This window comes from Peromyscus maniculatus, chromosome 4 (genome assembly GCF_049852395.1).
Source record: "Peromyscus maniculatus bairdii isolate BWxNUB_F1_BW_parent chromosome 4, HU_Pman_BW_mat_3.1, whole genome shotgun sequence".
NCBI classification, from domain to species: domain Eukaryota; kingdom Metazoa; phylum Chordata; class Mammalia; order Rodentia; family Cricetidae; genus Peromyscus; species Peromyscus maniculatus.
Genome location: NC_134855.1, coordinates 109,159,301 through 109,176,432, shown reverse-complemented (window position 1 = coordinate 109,176,432; position 17,132 = coordinate 109,159,301). Strand labels below are relative to the sequence as shown.

At 52.4% G+C, this 17,132-nt stretch overlaps 1 protein-coding gene across 3 annotated transcripts; it reads left to right on the top strand.

Annotated features, from left to right (window-relative positions):
- The first annotated feature begins 2,206 nt into the window (after nt 1–2,206).
- Nucleotides 2,207–16,990, top strand: Adissp (adipose secreted signaling protein). 3 transcript variants are annotated; one of them, XM_006984550.4, is made up of 6 exons: nt 2,207–2,739; nt 9,743–9,859; nt 11,556–11,698; nt 14,991–15,129; nt 16,011–16,136; nt 16,342–16,990. In XM_006984550.4, exons 2-6 carry the CDS (start codon nt 9,841–9,843, stop codon nt 16,440–16,442), a joined length of 528 nt encoding a protein of 175 aa, XP_006984612.1. In that variant the 5' UTR covers nt 2,207–2,739; nt 9,743–9,840; the 3' UTR covers nt 16,443–16,990. The 3 variants fall into 3 exon arrangements, with proteins under 3 accessions (XP_006984612.1, XP_006984613.1, XP_042132190.1); XM_006984551.4 differs by having other exon boundaries at nt 2,592–2,739; nt 16,014–16,136; XM_042276256.2 differs by having other exon boundaries at nt 2,652–2,789.
- The last annotated feature ends 142 nt before the right edge of the window (nt 16,991–17,132 follow it).

Sequence of the window (17,132 nt, the reverse complement as noted above, 5' to 3'; positions counted from 1 at the left end):
AAAATGCAAGAGTATACATTTTTGTATTTTGCTCAATATTGTCTTATAGAATCATCCATATTGTTGCATGTATTCAGCATGTTGTCACTGATATAATTGTATAAATATAGCATAATTAATTTGCTTACTTTATTGTCAATATATATTTAAATTATTTCCATTTGGGACCTTACAAATGCTGTCATATATATATATATGAAATAATATTGTTAGCATCTATCAAAAATTTATTTTTATATGTATGTGTATGTGCATGGGCTTATCTGTTTGTGTACCACATGTGCACAGAGTCCACAGATACCAGAAGAGGGCATCAGATCTCCTGGAGCTGGAGTTATAGGCAGTTGTGACTGTGGGTGCTGGGAACCAAATCCCAGTTAGGTTTGTTTGTGCTCTGAGACAGGATTTCTCTGTGTAACAGCCCTGCTATTCTTTGTAGATCAGGCTGGCCTCAAATTCACAGAGAGATCTGCTTGTTTCTGCCTCCCTAGTGCTGGGACTAAAGGTGTGTGCCACCACAGCTCACCTGGCTCAAATCCTGGTTCTAAGAGCAGCAAGTGCTCATAACTACTGAGCCATTTCTCTAACTCCCAAGCATCTATCAACTTCGTTAGATATTATCTCTTTTCCAATGAAGTTCAGAGTATTCTGGAGCAGAAGTGGAGTTTTCCATGTGCCCTATATGTTTTCCTAACCCAGAGTTGTTCATTCCTTCTCATATACTGCCCCCAACTCCATAGAGCCTGGTGTTCTTTGGATAAGGCCCTGGGCGCAGGAATCTTATAGGTCAGGGCACTTCTGATGTTGGCATACCTTCTTCTTGGTTGCGCAGGCCCATTGAGAAGCAATAAAGCAGCCATATAACTTCTAACTCGGTGTTTGAGTGGCACCCAAAGTCTTCCTTTCTCCAGGAAGCTTTCCAGAACCATCTGTAGCCTTTTCTAGAAGCATGTAGCATGCCCTAATAACAGGCAGCTCCACATCACACGTTTTCCCAGGTAGCCAAGATGCTCAGAGTCTGGGATCGTGAGGCGTGCTGGCAAGAACAGGAAACCACAGATCTTTTCGTGTGGTGGTCCCACAGTAAGCTGTGGGTGCCTTGCACTGGGAGCAGCCTAGCACAGTAACTTGCTCATCTTATATATGCAGGAAATACGTTAAAAGGAGTTGGCAATTAGAAAAATAACCCCAGACAGTGAACTGCTATCAACTAGCCCGTGTTTCTCACCAAGGGACGGATTTCAAGTGGAAGGCAGCAGGAGGGAAAAGGAATCATGAAGCTGAAAGTCAACACAAACCTCGGCAGTAAAATAAAGACGAGAAACAGAGATCAGAGGGAACTATGGTAAACTGATGTCTTCCCGAGAGGCAGAGAGCACTACCTCAAAGCCTTTGGGCCCTATCTGGAATGTGAATGTGAGTATATATTGTTAGATCTGATATTTCAAAAGAAGACTGGAAATCGGAATCCTTCGTGAAGAAGCAGCGCGCGGGGGGGCAGGCAATCAGACGGGAGGAATAATCATTTATAAAAGTCTCTGAAGGTTATACATCTGCGGGCTACTTTTGCCTGGCGCAGTGGCGCGCCACACCACCTTGGACCCCCTGTCTGCTGACTTGGAAAGAGCACATATGGAATACACGACAGGGCTTATAGAAGGGTGGGAGCGGGGGTTGAGTAGGCTGGGATGGGAATGAAAAGTTCTCAGTGTCCGCGGCAGAGGACAGAATTTTCTCAACAGTAGGGAGCGCACGTACCACCCATAAAGTTTGAAAAGCTCTGCTGGAGACAGCGGGGAAGCACTATGCCCTCGGAAGCAACGAGGACACTATGAAAACAATAGCAGACGGCAGGTTAAGGGACATAAAGACGCGGGGAGAGTCGGGACCTTGGAGACTCTTCAAAGGCAGGGACCACAGTCTCTCGGAAAAGCAAGCAAGCTCTCACTGGTCCAAGCCCTGTCCCCACTCGTTAAGTAGGACGGAGAGAAGCTGTGTGTTCCGGCCTGCTCCTTCGGCACTGTAAGTCACCCGTCCTCGTCAATGCACGTAAGGGTAGAGACAGTCACGCACCGAAAGGTGGGCCTGTGGCAAAAATCCAAACCCCTTGGCTGTGCCTCTTGCCCACGTGCCTCGTGTAGACGCCCACACCCGGTAGGGCGGGTCGAGGCGCATCCCGCTGCCATGGCGACCGCCTCCTTGGAGATCCAGAGCAGAAGCTCCTGTCCCCGGGGGCGCCCGCAGAGCCTCCCTCCCCCACTCCCACGCCGCATGCCTTCTTTGTTCTCATGTCTATCTGGAATGGGGTGGGAAAGGAAGACACCGGAATCCAGATTCAGCCATGTGGGAAAGATGATTGTTTAGACCGAAACTGCCGCAGCTCGGAAGCCTCGAGGGGGGAAGGCCGCTCCGGTCGGCTTGCCCCAGCGGTTGCCAGCTGCCCGCCCGCTTCCCCGCCGGAGCCCGCGCGGCTGGGGTGACGCCGACTCGTGGGGCGCAGCCTCCGCGCGCACGTGACGTGGAAGCTCGTCGCTCATTGGTGGTTCTTCAGGCCCAGCTCATTGGTCGGAAGTGCCACAGCCCCGCCCCTCCCCGCCCCTCCAGCCAATGAAGGAGGAGAAGGCGTGGCGCGGGGCGGCTGCGGCGCGGGGCTCTTGCTCGCGCTCTAGAGCTTGCTCCGCTGCTGCCGCCGTCTCCGCGGTGGTTCCTGCCCGCCTGGCCGCGGGGCTCGCCCGCAAGGTGAGATGGGCCCTCCCGGCTCCACGTAGTGCGCCAGAGTCGGCTCTCGGGTATGGGATCCCCCGCTGTGCTGGAGCCGGAGGCTCTGCTTTCTGGCCGGGGGAACTCTGCAGAAGCGGGATGGGGTGGGGGATGTGGGGTCCTGGGCACAGATGACGGTTAGCTGTTGGGGTACAAGTGGCACCTGAGGGCAGGGGCGTAAATGGGGCTGGCATCCCCTTCCCACCTGGTCCCCCTCTTCTCTGTGTGACCTTGGGAGTGTAGCCACTGAGCCTAAGGTGCCTGGGCACGATCCTGAGGAGGATGTTGATGTTGGGAGTGTCGACTCGGGAGACTCCTGCGTCAGCCCGGCGAGCTCAGAGCGCAGGGCATTATCTCAGACAGACAGAGCCCCGGCCTTGCGCTCGGTATCGGTACGTCTGAGGCCCGTCCGTCCTGCTGCTCTTGTCCCCCCGAGAAGACAATCATAGTGGGGTGGGGAGTGCCACACCCACAGAGATGGCGGTACGAGAAAGGACACAAGGGCCAGATCCAGAGCCTCCCCAGTACCTCTCAGAAATGGTTTTGAATTAGGTTCTGGACCAGTGCTCTTGTTAGTGTATAGAGCTCCATTGGACAGCTTGAGTCTTTCCCTCTTTAATCTTGGCGGTGGGATGCGGAGATGGAGCATTGCTCTGCACCAGGGAGCGTGCGGGGTGGGGTGGGGGAGGTGTGGGTGGGTGGTGGGTGGGAGGGGGATCTGGAGCCGCTGTCACCCACTGGCCTCTGCTGCTTGGGTGGAGCAGTCAGTCTCGAGGCCAGAGGAATCCAAAGACCCTCCTCTGGCTGAGGGCAGGGGGAATGTGGGAAGAGGATGCTGGGCAGAGGAGGGCAGCACTTGTTGGTAGATAGGAGAGGCATGGTAACACCCTTTTCACAGGTCAAGCTTTCCCTCCACTGTTTGCGAGAGAAAACAAAACACCCATACTGTCCTTGCATCTTTGGCTTTGGGGAAGGGGGATTTGAAGATAGGTCAAGGCTGAGTTGATGGAAGATTGCTTCCACATTTGACCTCCACGTGGCCCTATCTGAGACTCCAGTGGGTGTTGTTTTTTGAGCTCTTAAGGGGAGGCAAAGGTAGGTGCTTCTGCTGGGCTGATTGAGCTTGTGACTGTGTCCCAGGATGGGTGTAAGGGAGGAAGTAGTAGGAAGAATAGAAAGAAGGTTGTTTTCTGGTCTGGAGTAGAGAAAGGCCCCTAGTAGTTGAGGATGGTGATCGAAGAATGATTGAGAAAGGAGGCCCCCAAAGGTTTGGGGATGCTCCCAGCTACACAGCACAGATCAAGCTGAAGTTGGCTTTGTTGATACCTTGGGGTTTGGGGCCTGCTTCTGGATGAAGACGTATGTATTCAGGAAGAAGAGAGTCACAATTGGAGAGCTCCACTTTGCCATGGATAGACCATCTTTGGTTCTTAGCTTGGAGCTTGAGCGCTAGAACAGGGCAGCCTGGAGTTGCGGCCAGGACTGGGTCAGGCAAGGCCTTAGGGTGCTAAGGACCCTGGGTTTTTCTGTAACCACCCAGATGTTTATCCACATGCTAGTTCTCGGGAAATACAGCCTCAAAGCAGCCTTCCTCCGTCTAGGTTTTCTGTTACTCCAATTTCCTAAGAGCATCTGAAAACATCCCCCCAAGGCCTCAGCTCTTCAATCTTACTCATCCTGCAACTGTCCAGGATATCACTCCAGATTTGTATGGCTTTTGTTTTATTTACTTAATTGTCTATTTATTTAGAGATGTTGTCTCATATAGCTCAGGCTGTCCTCAGAATTACTATGTAGCCAAAAAATAACCTCGAACTCCTGATCCTCCTGCCTCTACTTCCCAAGTTTTCCTGCTGCCATACCCAGTTTTCACCCCTCTCACTCCTGATTTGTTGACAGTCCTCTAAGGACAGCGACATCCTCTGCTTTGCCAGATGAGGGGGCTAATGGAGGAAAGGCTCAGCAGCCTTCTCCATAGTCTTCAGAGAATTTGGCTGCCCAGGGAATGGAAGAAAAGAAACAAGGGAGGGAAGAGATGCCCCCCTTTAACCTTTTAGCTAGTTTCGGAGAAGCTGAACTCCCTGTGGGCTCCTCCAAGAGTGGCCGGAAGTGCTTGTTTTCTGGTGCCTTTCTTCCAGTGAAATTGCCTTTGCTCTAGGAACCAGGCCCCCAGAGCCTTGTTTTTGCAGCGATTGGAGGTTGAGGTGCGGGGGGGTGGGGTGGGGGGGTATTTTCACAGTGTCGTAGGCACGGCTGCACCAAGCCCTGGGAGGAACAGGGCCACTGCTTACACTCTCTGAGAAATAAAATGGCTCATCTATGCAGCCAGCAAGGGCAGGATGTGAATCTGATTGCCTGCTGCCCCTGGGGGTCTGGGTGGTTTGGGTGACAGTGGAAATGTGGCTAGCACAGGTGTGCCTGGAGGCAGGGCAAGGCCAGGGGTTGTGAGGTGGCCCAGCAGTTCCCCGTGGACAGGACTACAGTGGGGGAGGCCCAGTGACCTCTTTTCTTGCTTCTAATGAGGAATGTGTGTGGATGAGTGTAGCTCCCAGGGGGCAGACACTGGCAGGTTGTCTGTTGTGAGAGGAGGTTTGGTTCTTCCAGGCTCTTGTGGGTCCCGGCAGTTACTTGCCTTATGGTTCCCAGGGTTACAGATAGATAGTTCCTGGGTGATGGCTCTCCTTCATGTTCTGGCCACTGCAGGAAATGGAGATCTTGCTTTCAGCAGCTTGCTCATCTCAGGGTGGGTACGGGCAGGGAACCAACTGGCTGTCGTAACCCTTCAGAAGAAAGGTGGAAGGAAACCTCAGTGGGGAGGAGGGTGCTGTCCAGAGCAGGAGTTGGCTAAGAGGTGAGGGTGAGAAGTTCCTGAGAGTCACTGGCCCTGTTCACACCGTATCTGTCCCAGTAGGGCCCTGCTCACACCATATCATCTGCCCTAGTGGGGCCCTGCTCACACCATATCATCTGCCCTAGTGGGGCCCTGCTCATACCATATCATCTGTTCTAGTGGGGTCCTGCTCACACCATATCATCTGTCCTAGTGGGGCCCTGCTCATACCATATCATCTGTCCTAGTGGGGTCCTGCTCACACCATATCATCTGTCCTGGTGGGGCCCTGCTCACAGTACATGATCTGTCCTAGTGGGGCCCTGCTCATACCATATCATCTGTTCTAGTGGGGTCCTGCTCACACCATATCATCTGTTCTAGTGGGGCCCTGCTCATACCATATCATCTGCCCTAGTGGGGCCCTGCTCATACCATATCATCTGTTCTAGTGGGGCCCTGCTCATACCATATCATCTGTCCTAGTGGGGCCCTGCTCACACCATATCATCTGTTCTAGTGGGGCCCTGCTCATACCATATCATCTGCCCTAGTGGGGCCCTGCTCATACCATATCATCTGTTCTAGTGGGGTCCTGCTCACACCATATCATCTGTCCTAGTGGGGCCCTGCTCACACCATATCATCTGTCCTAGTGGGGCCCTGCTCATACCATATCATCTGTTCTAGTGGGGCCCTGCTCATACCATATCATCTGCCCTAGTGGGGCCCCCACTCACCATATCATCTGCCCTAGTGGGGCCCTGCTCACAGTACATGATCTGTCCTAGTGGGGTCCTGCTCACACCATGTCTGTTCTAGTGGGGTCCTGCTCACACCATGTCTGTCCTAGTGGGGTCCTGCTCACACCATATCATCTGTCCTGGTGGGGTCCTGCTCACAGTACATGATCTGTCCTAGTGGGGCCCTGCTCACACCATATCATCTGTCCTGGTGGGACCCTGCTCACGCCATATCATCTACCCTAGTGGGGCCCTGCTCACACCATATCTGTCCTAGTGGGGTCCTGCTCATACTGTATCTGTCCTGGTGGGGCCCTGCTCACACCATATCATCTGTCCTGGTGGGACCCTGCTCACGCCATATCATCTACCCTAGTGGGGCCCTGCTCACGCCGTATCATCTGTCCTGGTGGGGCTTCCCTAGGGATGCCATTCATCAACATATTAATTCCGCCGACAAATGTAGACTGAATTTACCTTCCTCTCTGGTGCTCTGATGGATACCGAGGACGTTTGCCAAAGCTACAATTACTGCCCTTTATGGTAAGAGAGATTGAAAACAAGTGACCAGAGAGTGAGGGGGAAGCTGTTAGGCCTTCCCTGGCATTGGGAGTGGTGTGTGTGTTGCTTTCCTAAAAAGAAGATGCTGGGCTGGGGCTGAGCTTAGCTGTAGATGGGAGTTGGGAATTTCTGACTGAGGGCCTGAGCAACGGTAGACGGGCACTACTCCAGGTCAGACTGTTTTGTTAAATGGGCTCATCGGAGCCTTTGCTGGTCAGGTTTCATCCACAGCTCTGGGAAGTATCTTGAGATATGGGAGAACCTTGTAGACCCTGGACTGTGACTACCCCAGGGCTGCAGAAGTGTGTCTGGAGCAGCCGCCATGAGGAAGGAGGCCGCATACCCTGGTCCTTTGTCACAGCCTAGAATCTACCACTTTAGGAAGTGGCTGGAATGTTAATAGGAGTCAACTCTTTTCTAAGGCTAGGCTCCCTGGAGGCGAGCTGACCACAAGCCACCCTCACCAGAGGTGAGTAGGGCATGGCTTGCCTCTCTTCATTCCAGGGCCTGGGGACTAGCTTCTGTGAGGGGGTTGATGGTGACTGTTCCTGTTTGGCTTGCTTCTGCATTCCAGAGTCGGGAATCTTGGACGTCCATTCATCTCTCCAGGCCCCTTTCTACCAGGGCTGTCCTGAGACCCAGTCTGTGAACACTCTAACCATGGCGGGGGTCTGGGTGGACTTGTCTGGCAACAGTAGGGAAGGAAGAAAGGCCAACTTCATTCCCAGGGGTTCCCAGGACTGCTCAGTACTCAGGGGACCTTGAGTTCATGTTCTGGACAGGCCCAGCCACTGACTATAACGCTACCCCGTGGTTTCTCTTCATTCTCTGGACTATTCAAGGTCATTCTTGGGTCATTCATCTCTAAACACTTTACTGTGCTTCTCTGAAAAATATGGACATATATTTATAGTACAATTCCACTACCTCACCAAATAAAATCAGTGTTTCACACTGGCTTCGAACTTTCTATGTTTCTCTGTGGCTGAGGAGGTCAGAAGGGTATCAGTCCCCTGGTTTTGAGTTGCTGTGTGCTGGGCACTGAGCAACAAGTGCTCTTAGCCATTGTTCTAGCCCTTCTTATATCTTTTAATTAAATTGATTTATGCAGTGCTGGGGCCTTGCCAGATGTTAAGCAGGCACTCTACTACTGAGTTACATCTTCAGGTTTCCAAATATTCATCTCTTTGTCTCTCTCTCTCTCTCTTTCTCTCAATAGCATCTTGCTATGTAGATCAGGCTGGCCACAGACTCACAGAGATCCACCTGCCTCTTCTAAGTACTGAGATTAAAGCCATGCCACCACATTCAGCTTCCAGATGTCCACCCTCCTAGATTTATTTCATTTTTAATTGTATGTATGTATGTATGTATATATGTATGTATGTATGTATCTGGGGGGGGGGGATATGTGTTCATGAATGTGGGTGCCAGGGGAAGCCAGAAGAGGTTTTCAGATCCCTCGGAGTTGGAGTTATTGGTAGTTGTGAGCTGCCTCACATGGGTTCTAGGATTCGAACTCAGGTCCTCTGCAAAAGCAGTACATTTAGCTGCTGAGCCATCCAGCCCCCCCCCCCAATGTCTTCTTTTAATAGGGAGTTAGAAATTCCTTCCAGCATTTCTTGTAGCTAATGAGGTGAAAAGGGTGGGTTTCTTGTAGGATTTTCGTGCCTTCTTGGTGCCTTACATGTGTGTTAATCTAACACAGGACGATAGATAAACATTTTAGATTGTGTAGGCCATATGGTCTGTCACAGCTAATCCAAGTAGTTTTGTTTCAGTGCAGAAGCTGTCACCAATGACATGCAAGTGAACAAGAGGCATTGTGACCCACCCAGTGAAACTTTATTTGCAAACAAACAAAAAAAGGCTGTGGCCCAATTCCATATCTAGAGCAGTCTGCCCTTTCCCCCGCTTGCAGTTTGAAAGAAACAGGTCAGTTGTCCTGTGGCATAGCCTGCCTTCTGGATGGACTCATTGAGCGCTCACAGTTACTCAATTTGTCCCACAATCCCGTGTTTTTCGTGTTAAGAAGTTGGGCATAGAGGCTCAGTTAGTCTAGTCTGAGCATCTTCATCAGTCTCCTTGGTCATAGATGCTGTGCTCCATGCAGGCTGTCTCACACCAGGAGGTGTGACTGTCATCCCACAGTGAGTGAGGGGGCGATGTTATACCTCCCTATGCAATCTTGCGTCGTTCTCCCTCAGGAACCCCAGGTCATCTGTTAGTGCCACTTGGGCATCTGTACTGTCTCATGGTTGAGCATCTTGAGTGTCCTTGCCTCTGGCATTTGTTTCTTTAGGAGTGCAGGTGACTTAGCATTTGATCCTTTGTTATTAGCAGGAAGTTGCCTGTAAAGAAGGCAGTTCACGTACAAGATATAGGCTGGATTATTTCTCTTTAATTGCCTGTTTCCATAGCAGAGAGTTGAGCACTGTTGCCCTTAGTGGTGCCAGGAGGGTTTGGGTTTGTTTTGATTGCGTTCTACCTTTTCTGTAGTCTCTGTGTGTGTCCTGGTTTAGTGTAGTCCATCTGCTTTATCAGGTGCCCTCACTGTTCTTTTGATGTTTAAATGGGCTCCACCCTACCCATAGAGGCTTGCAAAGAATGCCTCATGGTTATTCTTTTATATTTTATTACACTTGCTTGTGTGTGTGTGTGTGTGTGTGTGTGTGTGTGTGTGTGTGTGTGTGTGCGCGCGCGCGATACAGGGGTCAGGTAGATGTCCCTGTATTTTCTGAAAGCAGCAAGGGTTTAAATCTTTCCCAAAGGGAGCCCTCTGATTCTTCACCAGCCGTGGGCTGATGGGTAGTCCTGACCCCTGTTTTCCTTATTCCTCATCCTTCAGGTTCCTGCCACTGTCTCTGGAGCATGGCAGGCTACTGAGCTTGAGTGGCAGTGTCAAGCAGGAGCCGTGTGTCTTGCCCAGTGGCAGGGGAGGTGTCCATGGCTGCAGCCAACAGAGGTAAGTGCTTTCCTGGGTCTGTAAGTTTGCATGAGCTCTTGGAGTAGCCCCTGGCAGGTGAAGTATTGTCCAATATTGGGCTTGTTTTAGCCCTGAATATGGTTATGTGTCAGTGTTATTCAGAATATGCCAGTGCGTGTCCTGGGTTCAGTGGATCACCCCAGCCCTAGCAGGGACCCCTGCTTGCTCTTTGGTTTTCCATCCTGTGGAAGTATATGCTTTTGTGTCCCCATGTGTCAGTCTCTCCGTTAGACTGCTGGCGGTCTTAAAGGACACGTAGTGCTGGGGTGAACGTCATAGACCTGGATCAGGACCTCAGCATGAATCTGGAAGGCTTTAGGCAAAGGAACCCTGCTCAGAATGAGCATCAGGTTGATGGGGGCTCCACAGGGATGGTGGCTGTGTCTGACTGGCTCCTAGGGCTTCTGCTGAGTATTCAAGAACCGAGGCCAATGCCAGTCCAGGCCTTCCTACCAAAATGACTCTGGATCGGACTCTTGGGAGGCCTAAGGCCTTGATGGAGGGTCACAGAGGACTGGGGTCATGCCCTTCCTTTCCCATAGGCTGAATGTCCAGGCTCTAGGCTATCTCTCAGCCACTCAGTATCTCTTAATCCCTGCCCTTTCTGGCCTTAGGACTCCCAACACATCACAGTGATAGCTAATATCTCTCATCTATGCTAGCAGAGGAGGAAACAGTGTGGGGTGGCCTGGGAGGCTTCTCCGCTTCTTAGTTGCTAGTGACCATTGATACTGAGTGGCAGCTGTAAATGGCCAGCTGTTTTGTTTTTTCAGCTTTAGCACCTTTTTTCTCCCACTGCAAGTGGATTCCCTAGAGTTCGTTCTTATTGCTGTACCCCAGATTGGTTGGGATTATCAGGAGTCTCAGGCTGGGCCTGTCTCATACACTAACAAACCTGAAAAGGACAGTGTCAGTGGGGGCTGGGAGATGGCTCAGCAGTCCTCTTGCAGAGGACCTGGGTTGAGTTTCTAGGACTCACATCAGGTAGCTCAGAGCCACCTGTGAATCTAGTTCCTGGGTATCCATTGCCTTTGTTGTTGTTGTTGTTGTTGTTGTTGTTTTGAAACAGGATATTACTATGTAGTGCTGGCTGGCCTTGAACTCACAGAGATTCACCTGCCTCTGCCTCCCAGAGGATTAAAGGTCTGTGCCACTACACCTGGCAAATCCAGTGCCTTCTTGCTTCGCACATTATGCACATCAACTCAGACAGATACATACATACAGACAGACAGACAGATGGACACACACACACACACACACACATGAAAAAATGCCAGGGATGGAGAGTATGATGCTGTGGAGGGCCCATCTCTGCACTGCATGCTGGTAGGGAAGGTGCCAGCCTCTTTGCCTCCAAGTGAGAGGTCCTATCAGCTAGCCCCTGAATCTTTCTTATATTTATGCTGTGTGTGTGTGTGTGTGTGTGTGTGTGTGTGTGTGTGTGTGTGTGCGCGTGCGCGCGCGCACGCGCACATTTGTGGGAAGACTACACGGGGAGCTATGTGATGGGGGTGCTCAAGCCTCAAGATTAACAGTATCCACCTGGCAGGGCCCTCGTCGGTGTATGCTGGGTCATGTCAAGAGCAGTCTGGGCACGGGGAGGGAATGAAGAGGAGGGTTTCCTGGTGTAGGGAATCCAGCGGCCCCTGGAGCCTTCTCCTCCTCTTCCTAGGCAATAAGCCCAGAGTCCGAAGTATCCGATTTGCAGCAGGCCATGATGCAGAGGGCTCCCAGAGCCATGTCCACTTTGATGAAAAGCTGCATGACTCAGTGGTCATGGTGACTCAGGAGAGTGACAACAGCTTTCTAGTCAAGGTACGTGAACTCCTCCCTCTCGTCAGCCTCGCTCTGCCTTCCTCTCTCCTGCCTTCTGGAAACCCCTTCCATATAACCCCTACCACAGCTGGGTTCACGGGCACAGCTTTGCCTCTCTTGAGCCTTGGTTTCTTCATCTGTACAGTGGGAGGTAAGGGAATCAGTGAGTGATTTAAACAAATGTCATTTGACTCAAGGCTACTGTGGCCTCATCCAGACAAGAGCCACGGAGGGCTGGTTAGAGGCCGTGGTATCATGGGCCTCGATCAGGCCTAGGCATGCTGTCCTGGCTCCGTGGCCTTGGGCAGTTTGCCCCCATTTGTCTCCTCCCTCCCTCTGTCTGTCTTTGTTTCTTGCATTTCATTGTTTTGTGGGAGCATGCATGCCACGGTTGCATATGGGGGTCAGAGGACAACTCGCAGGAGTCTGCTCTCTCCTCCACTTTGTGGGTTCAAGGCTCAAACTCTGGTCCTCATGCTTGGCTGCCCATCTTTACTTGCTGAGCCGGGTATTCACGGCCTGCTGGGTATTCACGCCCCTCAAAGTCGGTGTGAGAATGAAAGGATGTGCGTTTGTGATGTCGCTAAGTATGGTGATGATGAGGTGTTAGTTTCACTCTCTGCCAGGCTTGGCTCTTTGTAGTGGTATTAATGATCTCAAACGAACCTAGGGCCTTGCGCATGCTAAACACACCACGGCTGAGCTGTGTCTGCCTTACCCTGAATCTTCTACTTAACGGAGCACTTTTACTCACGGCCAAACTTCACATACCCAGCAGCATGGCCCTTCAACTGCCTGGATGCTGTTAGGTTCCACACTCACTAGAAGGGGCAGGAAGGAATTGTTGGAAGAGCTGGGTTGGGGAAAATGAGGCTTGCGGCCTTCCACGTGGTCAGTAAGACAGGGTCCCAGAGTTGAGCAGGAGTGCCCTGTGGTGAGAGGTCAGAGGGCTGGTCCACGGAGACTAGCCCAACTGGCTCGCTGCCCTTCTCAGAGGGGTCCCAGGTTTGTATTTAATTCTGTCCAGCTCTAGAGTCTTCGTTCTCTCCTCTGCAGCTGATGTTCCCAGGGAAATAAACAAAATAAAGGCACTAATCAAATGAACCGGGAAGTTAAATGGAGCCGCAGTCACAGACACAGCACCCAGAAATGACCCTGGTCGCTTTCAAAGCTTTCTTTCCGAGGGCTAGTATCACAGTGGACATGGTGTTTTGTGCGTGCCTCTGTTTGCAAACTGTCTCCTGCCTGCTAGGAAATAATTTTCAATGGGATTTCACCCCCATCTGGTATTTGGCATATGTCACGGCAGCTTCTGTGTTCCTGTTGTTTCCATTCTTCTTATAAATTAGGTGCTGATAAGCATCGTCTTAGCATCTCTGAGTATTTCCCTGGCAAATTCTATAAGTGCCACAGCTGGGCCCCAGGTCACAGCAGCTAAGTATAGCCAGAAAGTCTTTAAAATGTCTTTTAAATGATTACTCTGTGTGCACATCATACTACATGTGACATAGTGTACATGTAGAGGTCAGGGAACAACTTCAAAGAGTCAGTTTTCCCTCCACCTCCATAGTGTACTGAACCCAGGTCCAAGGCCTGTGTGCCAAGTGCCTCTAGAGATCCAATGATTCATCTCACCAGCCCCAAGAAAGCCTTTTTTTTTTTTTTTTAACTTTTTACATTTATTTATTTAGGGGGGGAGGTTGACCATAGTATTTATGTGGAAGCCAGAGGACAACTTGCAAGAGTCAGTTCTACTCTGTGGGCTCTGGGGGCCAGACTCAGGTTGTCAGGGCCGTGGCAAACGCCCTCTGACCCACTGTGCCAGCTCACTGGACCTGAACATGTTTTGAGGGCCGTTGACAGGGCTTAGCAGGTAAACGTACTTGCCCAGCTTGACTACCTAAGTTTGGCACCTACATAGTGGACGGTTAGAGCCAACTCCTGCAGATTGTCCTCTGACCTCCACAACACAATAGCATGTGTGTTAAGCCTACCCCATCACCCTCAATAAACAAATGAAAAACAAAAACCCAAATGAAAAACAACAACTGCGTTGTTTTGTTTTGTTTGAGACGGGAATCTCATGTACTCCAAGCTGTCCTTGAACTGGCTGTGTAGTCAAGGATGACCTTGAACTGCTGGTCCTTCTGCCCCCACCTCTAGAGTGCTGGGGTTGCAGGTATGCTCCATCAGGCCTGATTTGATTTGGTGCTGGGGATCAAGCCCAGGGTCATACATACTAGACAGGCGCATTACCAACTGAGCTGTATATACATACGCCCAGCTCTTTGTTTTGAGAGTGTAGCCGGGCTGGCCTAAAACTCACTCGGTAGCTCACACTGGCCGCAGACTTGTGGTAGTCCTCTGCCTCAGCTCCTTAGCGCCGGGAGTAGATGTGATCGACCCGACTGTGCCTGGCTCAAAGCTTTCAGAATGCCATGCTGCTCCACAGCCGTTTCAGCTTATGACCCTTCACACCCAAAATTTCCCAAGGCACCGTCCCCGAGGGACAGCACTGGTTGGCCAAGCAGTGTATCTGGACAACAGAAATTGCTTGGGCCATGAGCAGAGGTCACTGGTCACATGGTACCTTTGAGTAGGCAGGTAGGCAGGCATCCATTATCATGTGTCAGCAGGCAGGATCACAGCTTCAGTGGTTAATATGTGCCTTGTGGCCGGCTGTGGACTCCCATAGCTGCTTTACTGTGGTTTTTTGTTTGGTTCTGTGATCAAAACCAGGGTTTTGTTGAGTATGTGTTGAGTACACAGTCTACCACTGAGCTGTACCCCAAACCCTAGTGTCCATTTCTCCAGTCCCGTTCTCTTCCCATCCCATGCTGTCAAAGCAGCAGAAGCACCAGCGTCCCTGACCCTGGCGGCTGGATCTGGACAGGGGTGGATGTTAAGCTTCCTCTCCCTGGCACTGGCTGGTTTCTTCCTGTGTACTACACAGGACAGGAGTGACCAAGAGGTCTAGAAAGGACTTTCCTATAGTTTACAGTGTGACCTCGAGGTGGTCATTTCCTGACTTCCATATTCTCATCTATAAAACTGACCGCTGGGGCCTGTGGGACCTCTGAGACAGGAGCTGGGCATGGTGCTGTCCCGAAGGGGAAGGAAATCTGTTACGAGGCCTGGAGCCATGAGGGAAGAACAGCTGGAGGGGAACGAGAGTTGGGCTCCCAGGGCAGCAGCTGCCGGGCCCCTCCAGGAGCGCAGGCGGCGTACGTCCCCTGATGCCCCAGGAGAAGCCGCAGTGGAGATGCCTCTCCCCCTCCCCTCGTTGCTGCAGGTTGGCTTCCTGAAGATCCTGCACAGGTATGAGATCACCTTCACTCTGCCTCCAGTGCGCAGGCTGAGCAAAGACATCCGTGAGGCCCCGGTCCACAGCCTGCACCTCAAGCTCCTCAGTGTCACCCCCACCCCTGAAGGTAGGTCCTCTCCTGGGCACCCATGAGGGCCTGCTGTGAGTGGGAGTGGGAACGTGAGGCTCTTTGCCCTTTCCTTAGGGAGGGTGAACAGGCAGCTCAGCACAAGTCAGGGGCATGGCTCCTCCTTGAGTTTACAGTGTGGGACCCCAGTGTCAGCCCCGGGCCTCCATTTTTGGACGGAGAAGTCCATTTCATTAACGCACACTGCAGTTTTGCACCTACCCACTGGCTGCTGGTCCCCTCAGGGGAGAGGTCCCAGAGATGGGAGCCACTGAGAACCGTCTCTGCGCCCCCGGCCCTCCCTCTCATCTTCCTGGATACAAAGGCTGGAGCTGTAGGAACTAATGCTAATGCCTAGCACCTACTAGTTCCAGGCCTCGGGCTCTAGGCTGCTTCTCCAGCTGGCTTCTGGTCCTCTCCCACTCCTGACCCCACCCTGGTAGAGACTAGACTGTCAGCTTCCGTTCCACGAGCCCACCACTACTGCCTCCTAACACTGAGCCGAGCAAGTCCTTTCCTCTTGTCATCCCATCTGCTCAGAGCCCCCTCTGACAGCCTCTCCTTGTTCTCCACCCCCTTCTTCCTGCCTTCCCGTGTGGCACCAATGGGGACGTTTTCCTTAGAAGCATAAACTGGACCCTGGCCTCCACCTTTAGAGCCATGCTGAGTTCTCAGGCCAGAGACACATTGAACTTAGTTGAAATAATGGGAAGTTTCTGGAAGTTCTGTGCCGGCTTTGTGGGGATGTATCTCTGGAGGGATCATCTGGGCCTTTTTTGGAAGAGGCTGAGCAAAATTTACCCAGTGGGGCACTGTGAGTACTGGGGACAATATGGAGGAGCAGTGGGAGGTACTGACTGACATCCATCCCTGTCCTCCAGCAGGTTACAGCATCAAGTGTGAGTACTCAGCGCACAAAGAGGGCGTCCTCAAAGAGGAGATGCTCCTGGCCTGCGAAGGTGACCCAGGCACCTGTGTGCGTGTGATGGTGCAGGCACGGGTCATGGGTGAGTGAGAGTGGGTGGGTCTGGCTGGAGGGAGGAGGCACGAGACCAGCTTCAAGAGGTTCTTGAAGCTGGCCGGGGGGCTCTCATCTCCTTGGCAGAGTCCTCCCGAGTCCCCCAGCCAGTGTGAGGGAGAGGTCCCTGTGGAGTCCACCTGGTGTGGTCCCAGGACACAGCCAGCACACTAACTGTGGCACCTGCCTTGCAGACCGGCACCACGGTACACCCATGCTGCTGGATGGTGTCAAGTGCGTGGGCGCCGAGCTGGAGTACGACTCAGAACACAGTGACTGGCACGGCTTCGACTGAGGCCTGGGGCCTGCCTGCCTGCCTGCCTGAGCCCCCGAGCCTTAAATCCCACCCGCTCCCCGACATGCTGCGTGATGGTGTGGCTTCCTCACCTCTCCCCTGGGTGGGCGTGGCAGGGCTAGCCCTTGCTCACGCCTCCCACGTCTGCCTTCATTCCCGCCACCGTCCTGCCTCTCCTGTGGTCTCCTCGACCACTTCCTCCTCTCCCATGTGCCTGAGTCTCCTGACTGAAGAAATGGGTTGAGTCCCAAGGAGGCTGTCTGGGAGGAGGGACCTGGGGTGGGATTTACCTCTTCTACCCCAAGCCATAGGGGCTCTAGCTGGGGACTGGGAGAGGACGGAGCGGCTCTGTCTCCTGACGTTGATGCCCCACGCTGCTGCTACGGTCATCTCCTCCCCCACCTCTGCTGCCCTCCATCTTCCCCACTGCGGTTCATGTGGTGAGGAGGTACAGTTTCCAGCTCCTACCCCTCAGGTCTGTGGTACTTGGTTTTTAAATGACTGGTTGGGATAGAGACCTTAATAAATAAAAGTTCCAGTAGATACCAGTGGGGGCTCTGTTCTCTGGGCTCGGCAGACTATCCCGTCCTTCCCAGATGAGCTGGTTCCATCAGGAGGAAGGGGTACTGCATGATACTGTGGCACAGGCACCGCCAGGGGATGGAGGCCTTTTAGGCCTGGGACTCGCTG

Coding starts and splice junctions, on each gene's coding strand:
- Adissp (XM_006984550.4), top strand. Junction 11,699..14,990: donor ACAACAGCTTTCTAGTCAAG/GTACGTGAACTC, acceptor TCGTTGCTGCAG/GTTGGCTTCCTGAAGATCCT. Junction 16,137..16,341: donor GGTGCAGGCACGGGTCATGG/GTGAGTGAGAGT, acceptor CCTGCCTTGCAG/ACCGGCACCACGGTACACCC.